This window comes from Natator depressus, chromosome 3, assembly GCF_965152275.1.
Source record: "Natator depressus isolate rNatDep1 chromosome 3, rNatDep2.hap1, whole genome shotgun sequence".
Classification (NCBI taxonomy): domain Eukaryota; kingdom Metazoa; phylum Chordata; order Testudines; family Cheloniidae; genus Natator; species Natator depressus.
In genome coordinates this window covers 9,354,150-9,366,890 of record NC_134236.1, presented here as the reverse complement: position 1 = coordinate 9,366,890, position 12,741 = coordinate 9,354,150, and the positions used below count along the sequence as shown (strand labels likewise).

The following is a 12,741-nucleotide window of genomic DNA, read 5'->3' as shown; positions in this document are numbered from 1 at the left end:
TTTTCTGTATTTTGCTTTCTTGAAACTACTATAGTTTAACTTTGAAGAGAGAAACTTTGGTAGCATAGAAACTCACAAGGTTCAGTTTTCTGTCCTCCTCTCCCCTACAGAATGGAAGTAGAATATTTCTTTATTCCAGGCCATGCTCATGTTCAGTTTGTGCCTTCCATACATAAACTCCACGCATTCCCCAACTATAGGCTCAATTCTCAAAAAGTGCTACCTTCTGTAGGACAAAATAGAAGTAAAAAATGGATGAGATTTATTAGGTGATCTAGTCCCAGTACTGTGCAAGGTCTACAGAATTGTCCCTGTTTGTGACAATGTGGTGCTGACAGCAGACGAGAGGGAGTTTTAGGAACAAGCACGTCAGGAGTACAAGACAGATAACCAAGAGCAGATTCCAAACCTCCCCCGAGAGCATTTAGTTTTTAGTCATGTAAATAATAAAAGCTGAGAAATATTTCTCTTCACTCACTGAAGCAATAGCTTTCACCAGGGCCATCCACCTTACACACATCATTCCTTCTGTGTAGGTGGTGTCACGATTTAGTGCTTCATGACCAGAGCAGGGATATAAGGTGTCTGTATAAAACCTTTTATTAAATTTAAAATACACAGTCTGAGGTAACAAAAATGCACACATACAAATAAGTATTTCTAACATAGAGGCTGTGGAGATCATCAACAAAGTATGACAAAACAAGCAAGAGTTGCAGTGAGTAGCCAACCCTGTGCCATACAAACATTTAAAGTGCCTCTAAGTGGTTTTATTGCCTGGTGCAATCTTAATTGTGGTCTACATTCCAAAGTTTGACTCTTCCTCAACTATGATGGTTCCACAAGACTAGCAGACTTGCCTGTTCCCAGAACAGATGGTACTGGAGAGACAGACAGCACAGTTTCAATAGCTGTGGGAGTGAAGAGAGAAGGAAGAAGAAATACATTTTAAAGAATAATTTCTTCAGTAAAGCAGGTTGAACAATTTGGCAGCCTAAAGCTGGTTAGCAAAAAACACTCAGCTGGTGCTATAGTTTCTAAGAAAGATCATGAGATATGAGCCATCTAACTTGAGAAACAAATAAAGCCACAGCAACAGGTAAAATTGGGCAGTATTGTATGGGAAGAAGAGCAGACCAAAGCCAAAGCATAAATTACTAATAGTCTCATTGCTTTAATGAGACAAGAACCTTCTTCAAAATACAACATCTAAAATTTCCAGACGACAAATGAGTTTCAGACTCCCATTCTCACCTGCTTGAACCTATCCAACCATATCCCTCTGAGCAATGCTGAACTGGCTGGGAAGAACCAACTCCTTTCATTGGCTATAGCTAATCTACTTGTCCAGGGCAGCATGTAGAGCAAACATTTGCACTGCTACCTCACTCTATAACTGCCAGGCCAGCAACTTCCACCAGCACTAAGATTCTGAGGTTTTTCCAAGAGTTTGGTAAAGGAGAGTTTTGGCTATGTTCCTGCAGCAGCTCAGATCATGGATATTCGTTTGTTATTTGATGGTTACAGCTAGAGCTCAGATGTCTTGAGTCTGCAAGATATCTATGCAGTGCAGCATTTTACGGAGGTAGGCATCATCAAGCCATAGGGAAAGTTCTCCACTTCTCCCTGTGAAGCCCACTAGGGCTTCCAGATCAAACAAGTAAGTAGTGTGGCTTATATTCTAGGGAAGGTTCTAACTATAGAGACTTAAGATGAGGGAATGCAGAAGCTTTTATATTGCAGTCACGGTTCTGTGCCAGAATGGAAGGGAAGGGGACAGAGAATGGAGACTGTTTTGCAGCCAGTAGCTAATGCACCCACAGCAAAAGGACAAGGCCCAGAGATCTGATTAATTTTTAAAAATCCGTAACATATTTCAAACAATTTTTGCCATTAATTCCAAGCACTGATCTCCCTCCATAAATGGTGCTGTTGTGAAGTCTTCACATCAGTCTTCTTCCCCCAATACCCTCTCCCAACATGCCTGTGTGTTGGCAAGGTCTCCTGTATGGCATAGGCATACATTGAGACAAAAGGAGGGGGTCTCTTCTCTCTTCCTCTGACAATACATTCCTGTCCCATAAAATCAGTTGTGTCTAAAGATACTGTAGCCCACCTCCAAACCACAAGTTAAAATAGAGCATAGGGCGAGAAGAGAATTGGAAGGAAAACCAAGGCTACTTAGTTACCTTCCTTGAACTAAGGGCTTTTAGAAAGAGTTAAAATATCAATCCCACAGGTGTTAACTATTTTCAGACAGGTTGGAAATAGGTTGAGTCCCTATTTACCTGCCAGTACTCCAGTTCAGTCCTTTTCATTTCCCATGTCAGAATAGCTGGGACAAACAGCTAACACAGCAGGCAGCTTCAGTCTCTAAACTACTTAAAGTGATAGTGATGCATACATTCCAATAACAATTTGGCATATTAAAAGTCTTTGTATTTATTTTAAGAATGCATTTCTGTTAATCTAAGCAAGAATATTCACAAACTACTGTGATGAAAATGCATTCTGTTTCTGCTAGAAAGTTTTTGGATAAACATTAGATTAGATTACACCATGCCAACTCTTTCAAAAACAGCCACCATTTAGTTACCTGCCAAGTCCCACGGAATGAAGGAATTACAAGGAAAGCTCTAATTAAACACTGTACAAGACAATCCCCATCTGCTGTACCAAGAACAGGTTATACTGGAATTGACTCTTCGGAGCATGGCCACTGAGTTGATAAGGCTGGCTGCCCCAGTCACCAACATCCTTCTTCACTATGATACAAGTGAAGGGTCAGTCTGCGATACTCCATTTAAAAAAACTGGGCAATCTATATAAGACTTGCGTATTAAAATTACTATACAAATAAATAATTGTTCCTTTACATACAACCATTGGGGTAAATGGGAAGCAGTCAAGATTTATTCTGACCAGTCTCCCTCAGAGTCAAACCATTAATCCAAGGAGAATTCAGAGGTATTGGTCAGGATGCTTGTGTGATGGTAACAGAAGAATACAGGACCTGTGGAAGAAGCCAGTCAAAATCAAAGACCTCATCACCACACCTCTCAGTAAGATTTTAATTAGACTAGCATTTCAAGGAACAAGAACCCTTATTTCAGATTACATGTTAGCAGGTAGATTCAGTTTCTAGTTTACGGTTAGCGGTTTGAGACCAATTCCTAGGGTACAACTTTCTACATAGCTAAGCCACCACTGTACTGGTTCAACAGAGGTCAAAAATTGAACAAGCATCAAGTGAGCTACCCTGTCTCCTGAGAGGAGACTGCTGAAGCAGGTGACTGAGACAGCCACATAGGGCTTTGTGGGGGAATTTGCACTGCCCTGCCTGCTATACCTGCAATTCAGAGAGAGGACTTCAGTCTCCAGATTTACTGTTAAAACACTGCAACCACCACGGAAACATCATCAGTTTCACAATCTTCTACAGCATCATTTGTGCTCTTCTACTCCATTAGCTTAAGAATTCACAGTCAAATGACAGTAAACAATCTAACACTGATCTGATAGTTAGTGTACTGCTGGGCATAACAGTGCCTTAGACCACAAGTTTCAGGCTGGAGTCACTTGCTTCTCAGGCTGGTATGAGCTAGAGGTGCCAGAAGGACATTCCCAGCTGCAGGAAGGGAAAAAAAAAAAAAACTCTACTTATTAGCAACCCTTATAGACAACTGTGCTTCCGCCTGGTGGGTTTGAGAGAGCCCAGTATTCTTCAGGAAGAAAGCTGGGGTTTTCCATCACTGAGGAAAGGATGCAAGAGACCACTTTGGGGGCAAAAGAAAGGTGATGGATAGTCTTATAAAGTTTGGTATCATCTCTATTGCAGCTAATTTCAACTAATGTTTCTGCAGTCCACCATGGAGAACAGTCTTATAGCAGACTTAAAAATAGAGGCAACAATTAGAAAATTACAGTGAATTAATGTAATTTGCAACAGAATTAAGTGTTTTGGTCACTACCCTATTAACGGCTTACTGCTTCCTCATTATAATGTACAAAACATTTGACAGGAAGAATTTCTGAAATCTGTGCTGTACACACTTGAAGTTTTAAAGCTGATACTGTCTAGTCTCAAAAATAAAACAAAAAAGGACACACAATAACATGCAATGACCAGGGCCAAAATTTTCCAAGTGTGAGCACAAAGTCAGACCTAATAAGCAGCATGATTTTCATAGGGGCCCAGGAAGGGCACAGGGACACATTCTAGGAGATTCTATTTCAGGACTGAGGCCTTTTTGTAAATGCAGTTTGAGGCAGGAACCCCACCTTTCTCTGTGTACAGCACCTTACCTAGTATAACACGACCCCCAATCTGATAGGGTTCTTGGCATTAACAGTCAACTTTTCATTACATAACCTGACTCACATTTTTCTAACATGGAAGAGTGCCAAACACCACCTTTTAAGATGAATCCACACGTGGAAAATATGTGGTAACTCACAGAAACGAATGTGTGCAAAACCCATCACAGGTACTTATTAGGGATAAACAGCTTAATTTGACACTGGTTTCTTATCTCCAGTTCTATTACCTATAAGCATGCTGAGCAGTTACCACTCATGGGGCCATACAATATACTGAACCCAAAATATTCCTTCTATAGAGCAGCTATCCTGACAGCGAAGGGTGCAATCAAACTGAAAGAAACCAAGCAATGAATCTAGGGAACTGCTGTTAGATTTAAAGAACTTAGGCCAATCAGGTCCGTATCAAAAACTAGGATTGCAAGTTTGAAATGAGAAGCCCAGTAGACACCAACCTGATCACACCATGCTGCTATGAGCATTGGCGCTTTTTGCCATAAGAGATTCTCCTGATTCGAATTTCTAGTTGGAAGGCGTCCAGTCTTTCCTTTGGATTAAAAGTTAACATGTCATGCAGGAGTCTGCAAAGATCGTCTGGCATGGACTTCTTGTTCTTCAGAGGAATTTGCAGTTCCATGTTGGGATTCTCCAGCAGCGCCTCCCCAACAGGAATAAGCTGCTTGCCTTGACAGATGTAGGTTCCTGGGCATAGTTTGGAAAGAGGGAGAAGTCAGATTGGGGAAAAGGAGAATCCACACAAGAATAAGTTCATCCACAGCACACGTCCATCTGACAAGCAACACAAGATTAGTAAAAGATCACAGCATGTGAAACCCAACTTCAGAGGCTACTGCCAAGTGTTGTAAGATATCAGCCCCAGAAGAAGTTCAATACCAAAACAGGAACCCTCAAGTTTGTCACATCCCCATTTCAGCACAAGTGTGCATTAAGCAGAGGGAAACAGAAACACACTTTTAAATTTAGTCTGCACAGGACATTGCGTGTGATCCCTATAACCATTTGACAAAGAGAAAAGCCTGTTGCAAAAAGCTTCCCCTACTCTACTCTTTCAATTAATTTTACTGCATCAGTAGAACTGGAAACTCTAAGAAAGACAAAGGCAGGTTGTGTTTGGTTCAGATGACTTAGAAAAAAGTTAAGCAAATAGTGATTCAGTTATTTAAGTCAAACAATTTTTAATATTAAATGACAGTATGTTCCATTTACCTTTATCCAGACTGCTGGATACAGCTTCTCCTCAGCAAAATTAAGGAACAGAAATGTAAATAAAATCACTGGTCAAAATAGATTCGCTGGGTTCCAAAGAGACAGCAAAGAAAGCTCTGCTCAGTCAAGCTGCTCTGCTCTTGCTGCAAGCATGGAATAAGTGCCCGATGTGCATATGGAGGTTAGCCAGGCAAGTCTCTTATCTCAAGTTGGCGGATGGCTATTGAATAAACTTTAATTAAGTCTGTTCGTGCCTTGGTCTCAGACCCAGAATATTTACTATTTTTCTAGCCAAGAACTAAAACATTTTTTGCTGTTTGGCATTTTGAAAAGGAACGATCTCAGTTCTTAATTCCATGATGTTTTGAAAACTTAAAGCAGCGGCTCAGTAAAAGGAACCTCTCTCTGAATGCCTTTATTGTGACTTGAAATTATGTCAGACATTTAAAAAAATGTGTACGTTATGTATATTGGGCTTCCTTGAGTATGAGTTGAGATGCCTCTGATTAGTATGCTCATATGAAAGAGTGTCATTCTGTTCTTTCAAGGTGGATTTTCTACTGCAATAGATATTCCTAGAATCACAGATCATCCATCGCTATAGAATCTTGTTCAGCCAGACACAGCACTAAGGATGACCTCAACATCCCTTCCAGCTTTATAACCGATTTTCTTACATGTCCTTACAATCCTTTGGATGGTTCCTTTGCCTTGTGGCCTTTAAAAATATCATCACTATCAGCAGGACAAAATGTACCAACTGTAGATCAGCCCATCATCAAGGAAAGATAGGTTTACAGCAGGGGTAACAAGGTAGGGCAGCAGTTCTCAAACTGGGGGGGTGCAGACTGTATTCGGGGGCGGGAGGGCATGAGAAGCTTTAGGGGATGGGGGGGGAACCCCAATCTTACTATGCACATTTTACCCCCAGCAATGAATAACTAGCAAAGCTGATTCCTCCAGACATATCAGGTCCTCAGATGGCGCTGTGCATTTCGATGGATATCTGTTAAGCTTGCCTAGCATTATACAAATTGCCATTTGTAGGTTAATCCATTTGCACATTTAAGTGTCAGCATGGACCACAATTGCAGCTTTGCTTTTGCTCTAATTACAATGGATCATTGGCTCATTCGTGCAACAGAAAAAAACAACTCAACTGAAAAACAAAGACACCAAAACTCATTCAAGTGAAGCATATATTGGTATATGTACTTGTGTACCTGGAGGTGGGCACATAAATCACTACAAACACAAAGAAGGGGGGCGTGATCAAATCAGTTTGAAAACCACTGGAAAAGCATACATGGCTATAACGCTGCTGAATCTTGACTGTAGAGTGTGGATATACTGAAAATGCTTCACCAATGGAATTTAACTCTGAGTTTCAGTATTTCCTTTTGAATATGTTTGGGGGTTTTGTTTTGGAGTTCTTTGGTTGGTTGGTCGATTAAAGTTCATTGGAGCTAGTCCCATTTCTGCTGAGCACCTGTTGATCTCCCAACCTCCTATCCTCAATGGATGTCCCAAGCCAGATGACAAGTTTTCTTCTCCTAGCCGTTTATGTCACAAAAGTTTTTTTGTAAATGGAAAAGCAGTAGAGATCACAAAAGTCTAACAAAGCTTTCAGACAAAAGTACAAGTAAGATAATGTGCTCTATAACATGTTGCTCCTAGGACTTAAAGGATGGGGAGTCCCACAGAGGAAGCGGACTCAACATGAGGAAAGGGGTAGGGAGAAAGGGGAAGATGGCTTTACGGATTTCTGGCAGTACCTCTGGTGGAGACGTGGAGAAATGTTGACCGACTCCAGAGGAAGCCATATCCAATACTATGACAGGAAAAAGGGTGGTGATGTGACTATACCTGGGAAAAGGATCTTCATGGCTTAGAGGATTGCTGGGGATAGGGTAGGAGAATGATCTGTAAATTAGGGCTCATTGCTGGCTGTACAGCAATTACTCTCACCCAGCAATTCCTTCTCAGAGTCTCCATCCCTGAAGGTAATCCTCTCTACCATAGCCCAGAAAATGATCCCGAGGGCAAAGATATCAGCTTTGGCAGTATAGCGACCTTCCCACACTTCTGGTGCCATGTAGAAGTTTGACCCACAGGCTGATGAGAAACAATGCTGGTTCACATTCACTTTCCCCTGGCATATCTTACTCAGGCCAAAGTCTGCTACCTATATACGAAAAGGGAAGAGATTAGAAGGTCACCATTATTACCTATAACATTGTACTGTGCATACAGGCATGAACAGAACAGCAGTTGAGCAGGTAGCTATATTGAGTGCTCTGAACCCTATTGTATTCACTATTATCTGTATTGAATAACAAAACTTCAGTTTGATTGTCCTTTGGCTGTTCCAAAGGTGAAAGCATATGCCAATACTAATCTGGAGGGCCAAGACATGGATTACCCACAAGGGACAGACCTACCATCCTCTAGGTTAACTACTGGAACTCCCATGGAATTGGGAGTTCAGGAGTAAACTGTGAGTTGACTTCCTGGCCGCTAAGCTGCTCTTCCTACTGAATTATTACAAAGACAGACTTGTTTTTAGTCTGTCACTGTAAGGAAGAGAATTAGTCAATCTTCATTTTAACCATAAAGACCCATGGCTGGAGCCCGGTTGAAGCAAGAGACAAGAAAACCTCTTGCTTCCAAAACAGCAAGCAGTGCTAGAGGCTACAATATTGTAAGTGTTGACAAGTGTATAAGGACTGTAGGTCCACCAGTAAGGGAAGGGAAGATGCTGTATAAACCTTTGAAGACCTTATTCTCAATATCTTCATGCTTCCTTCCCATACCCCCCAAGGACAAATTAACCTGTTCCAGAAAGCAGGAACCATAGTACAATTAGTTGCAATTGGTTAGTGCAGAGTGTATTTAAAATGTCCCTCTCTGCCAGCAATTTTACCCTCTACAATTTAGCATGGCAACCCTCTAGTCTCAGTGGTACCAAGTATAGCCCCAGTAGGTCCTGGACCCAGCAGTGTGATTGCACTGAAATCACAGGTGCCCTGCTGCCTTCAGTGACAAAATATTCCACCACTGATCAGGAACACAGTGGCTAGGTAGTGGTTTAAAACTGAATTAGCCCTAATTGTTCCTCTTAAGGGAATGTCTTGTGCGTGAAAGATGCTACAGAAATACTCTCAGGATTCCCAGAAGAGTCCAAAAGGCAACTGACTGCCCCACATCCTCACCAAAATCCTCTTTTGAGACTCATACAAGTGACTTGCCCATCCTTTTCTAAAAGTTCAAAGGGAAGGAAACAAATGAGGAAACTGAATATTACAATGTTACCCAAGTGACCAACTCAGTGCAAGTAATGCAATTGGCATAACACTTCACCCACATATTGAGCAGCAGCAAGAAGGATTACCCTCTTACCTTTACTAAAGGACCTCCAGGGCTATGGGAAATAAGAATATTGTCCGACTTCAGGTCTCTGTGCACAATCTGATTTCTGTGCAAGAAAGCAACAGCACTGCTCAGCTGCTGCATGAAGCTATTATTCAGCTGTGAATCTGGAGTGCGAGACAGCAAAAAATCATTCATGTTTCCACCATCACAGAACTCCATCACAAACCACACAAAACAGGCAGACTTGGGGTCCATGCATCTCCGCCCTTTCAGACAGGTCTCAATCAGCAGCAGATGACTGTCGGATTTCCTGTACTGGCGGCTGATTGGCTGAAAGACTTGGCCACTCTGCAAGACACACTCTTCTAACTGGATCACATTCTCATGTTGGCTCTGGACACTTTGCAGGGCCCAGAACTCTTGCAAAGCCAGTTCCACATTTTCAGGTACATTACAATGCATCCTTTTCACTGCCACTTTGTTTCTGGTTTGACTGACAACTGCCTCGTAAACTACCCCATAGCTCCCTCGGCCCACTTCCCTTACAATGCTGTACTTAGCTTCTGCAGCCATATCTTTTTGTGGCCCAATGGGCAACAGACAAAAAAGACCTTTGAAGTCATAACACTCCTCAGACTTTCACCTGCAGGAAAATCCTGAAATAGAAAGACAAGAAAAGTTTGGTAAAAATCTGACAGCTCACCCCGCAGTGCTTCATGTGCTTCTGTTTCATCCTTTATTTTAGTGGTCTATATTTTATTGTGTGTTGCTTGGAACATAGAAACCTGTTGCATAGGGATTGGTAGCAACAGTGGGATTTTAAGGAAGAAATCGAGCATGGAGACAGCTTTCAAGAATCACTGTTCAGCACAGTCCTGCTGCACAGTTTGCTATAACCACACTGCAGAATGGCACTGTACAGAATTAAACTGCTGCATCAACAGGGAACACAACGAACAATGTTTGGTAAAGAGAAAGGTGAGCTTCCCAGTGCAGAGTGTACCCCACAACTAGGGGAGAAAAGGAGGAAGACATGACCTGAACAGCAGCTTCTAGACAGAGCCGGTTTGCCAACACTAGTCTCTCCAAAGGTGCTGAACAGACAGGAACTCTAATTCAGCCTCACCCCACCTCACAACAGTACTAACCTCCACTGCCCACATCTGCAGTCCCAAATCCCAGTCCCTCGCTGACGAGCCACATGCACCCACTGTATCATCACCCACAGTCCAGCCCCACCACAGCCCAGCCATCACCACATCCTGCCCCCACACCCCAGACCCCTCACGCTCCCCACGGCCCAGCCATCACCACATCCTGCCCCCACACCCCTCACCCTCCCCACGGCCCAGCCATCACCACATCCTGCCCCCACCCCCCAGACCTCTCACCCTCCCCACGGCCCAGCCATCACCACAACCTCCCCCCGCCCCCAGCCCCCTCACCCTCCCCACGGCCCAGCCACCACCACATCCTGCCCCCCGCCCCCTCACCCTCCCCACGGCCCAGCCATCGCCCCCAGCCCCCTCACCCTCCCCACGGCCCAGCCATCACCCCCAGCCCCCTCACCCTCAGACCCCTCACCCTCCTCATGGCCCAGCCATCACCACATTCTGCCCCCCGCCCCCCAGCCCCCTCACCCTCCCCACGGCCCAGCCACCGCCCCCAGCCCCCTCACCCTCCCCACGGCCCAGCCATCGCCCCCAGCCCCCTCACCCTCAGACCCCTCACCCTCCTCATGGCCCAGCCACCGCCCCCAGCCCCCTCACCCTCCCCACGGCCCAGCCACCGCCCCCAGCCCCCTCACCCTCCCCACGGCCCAGCCACCGCCCCCAGCCACCGCACCCTCCCCACGGCCCAGCCACCGCACCCTCCCCACGGCCCAGCCACCGCACCCTCCCCACGGCCCAGCCACCGCACCCTCCCCACGGCCCAGCCACCGCACCCTCCCCACGGCCCAGCCACCGCCCCCAGCCCCCTCACCCTCCCCACGGCCCAGCCATCACCACATCCTGCCCCCAGCCCCCTCACCCTCCCCACGGCCCAGCCATCACCCCCAGACCCCTCACCCTCCCCACGGCCCAGCCATCACCACAACCTCCCCCTGCCTTCAGACCCCTCACCCTCCCCACGGCCCAGCCATCACCACATCCTGCCCCCGCCCCCCAGACCTCTCACCCTCCCCACGGCCCAGCCATCACCACATCCTGCCCCCCGCCCCCCAGACCCCTCACCCTCCCCACGGCCCAGCCATCACCACATCCTACCTCCCGCCCCCCAGACCCCTCACCCTCCCCACGGCCCAGCCATCACCCTGCTCCGCATCCTGCCCCCTCACCCACCAACGGCCCAGCCCCCACCGCCGCAGCTCCCCACCCCGGGCCACCACCCCAGCCTCCGGCACACTGGGGCGAAGGCTGCTCAGGGCCGCGGGGTCCTCACCCCCCGCGCCTCCTTGGCTCCGCTCAGGCCGGGGAAAAGACCCGGCTCTGCCGCCGCGGTTACCGCCCCGCGCGGACCTACCCGGCCGGTGCCCGCCGCACTTCCCGCCACCGCCACGCGGCACAGCCCATTGGCCCGCGCCAGCCAACCAGCGAGGAGGGGCCGGAGCCTCGGGCGCACGCACACCAAGTAGCAGCCGCAGGGGGCGGAGCCGCAGTCACGCACCCGCCAACCAGCGAACACTTGGGCTCGCCCCCTGAGCGTGGGTCCCTCACAGCACAGCCCCGCCTCTACTGCGCATGCGCTCTGAAGACCGGCTGGGACGCGTGCTGAAGAGCGGGTGGCAAGGAAACTCCAAATCCCAGCATCCCTTGCGCAAAAATGAGCCCTGACTACTCCTAGATGGCACCAATGCCTGCTGGGAATCGTGGTCTCAACAAACTACAGAGGCCTACTGCTAGAGTCAATGGAACGCATTGCAGGCTGGGGCCTGTAATCTCTGTAGACTACCGCCCATCTCCTGTGCAGTTGTGGCATTGGTGGGCCAAAACCCTACCCTTCCCCCTCCCCCCCACCCCGCGGTGAGACCCACCATCTCCCCCTAGGGCTGACCACTGTCTGCATCCTGTAGCGGACCCTCACACTGGGACCTCCCTCTTCCTCCAGCCACTCAATGAAACAACAGATCGCAATGCCCCTTCTCTGGGGCACGCCCCCTGAGACAGGACCTGCCAACCCCCCCCCAGCACCCACTCACACACACTCCAGGCCACCCTGTACCCTGGAAGCCCCACACTACTCAACTCCTGTCACTGCTGCTGTGACCCCCGCCCCCCATCTTGTCCTCTTCCCACCCACCCTCAAAGCTCTGCCCTGCCCTGATTTGCCTTCCTCCCGTTTCAGAGCATCGACACTCGACAACTCAGCTCTGGCTGGCCTCTTTGCTCCCCATACTCATTTCCCCTTCTCTGCCCAACGCACCCAACCCCTTTGTCTCGTCCTCCTGCTCTCTTCCATGACCTCTTCATGCCTCCACAATATACTCCTTCAGTTCCCTTCTTACAAGGCCCCTTCCCTGCCAATCTCACACAGCCTAGCCCTCCCATCAACCAAGGATTTGTATGTCCTATTATAGCAAAAAACCCATGGCCCTCGCAAGGACTATGTCATAATTTAACTGCTTGTTCACACTACTTTCATAGCCCCCTTCCCTACATTCCTGTGTGGTCTGTGTAGATTGTAAAATCTTCATGTCCGGGATCATAGTGCTTTTGACATCATGTTTTAATTTGCCTGAGGGTATCCCCTGTAGACAGCAAATTTGCAACCATGAAATTATGCCATTCGGAGAGAACCAATTTTACTAGTGATATTAAGAGC

At 46.9% G+C, this 12,741-nt stretch overlaps 1 protein-coding gene across 1 annotated transcript; it reads right to left on the bottom strand.

The window, feature by feature from the left end:
* Positions 1-630: 630 nt before the first annotated feature.
* LOC141984377 (serine/threonine-protein kinase PDIK1L-like) lies at positions 631-11,440 on the bottom strand. Its single transcript, XM_074947393.1, has 5 exons — positions 11,362-11,440; positions 8,947-9,575; positions 7,516-7,732; positions 4,776-5,022; positions 631-3,013 (listed from the first exon to the last, which is right to left on the bottom strand). Exons 2-4 carry the CDS (start codon positions 9,490-9,492, stop codon positions 4,793-4,795), a joined length of 993 nt encoding a protein of 330 aa, XP_074803494.1. The 5' UTR covers positions 9,493-9,575; positions 11,362-11,440; the 3' UTR covers positions 631-3,013; positions 4,776-4,792.
* Between the last annotated feature and the right edge of the window lie 1,301 nt (positions 11,441-12,741).

Coding starts and splice junctions, on each gene's coding strand:
- LOC141984377 (XM_074947393.1), bottom strand. CDS start 9,492: ATGGCTGCAGAAGCTAAGTACAGCATTGTAAGGGAAGTGGGCCGAGGG. Junction 7,733..8,946: donor CTGGAGGTCCTTTAGTAAAG/GTAAGAGGGTAA, acceptor TTTCGTATATAG/GTAGCAGACTTTGGCCTGAG. Junction 5,023..7,515: donor CTCTGAGAAGGAATTGCTGG/GTGAGAGTAATT, acceptor AACTATGCCCAG/GAACCTACATCTGTCAAGGC.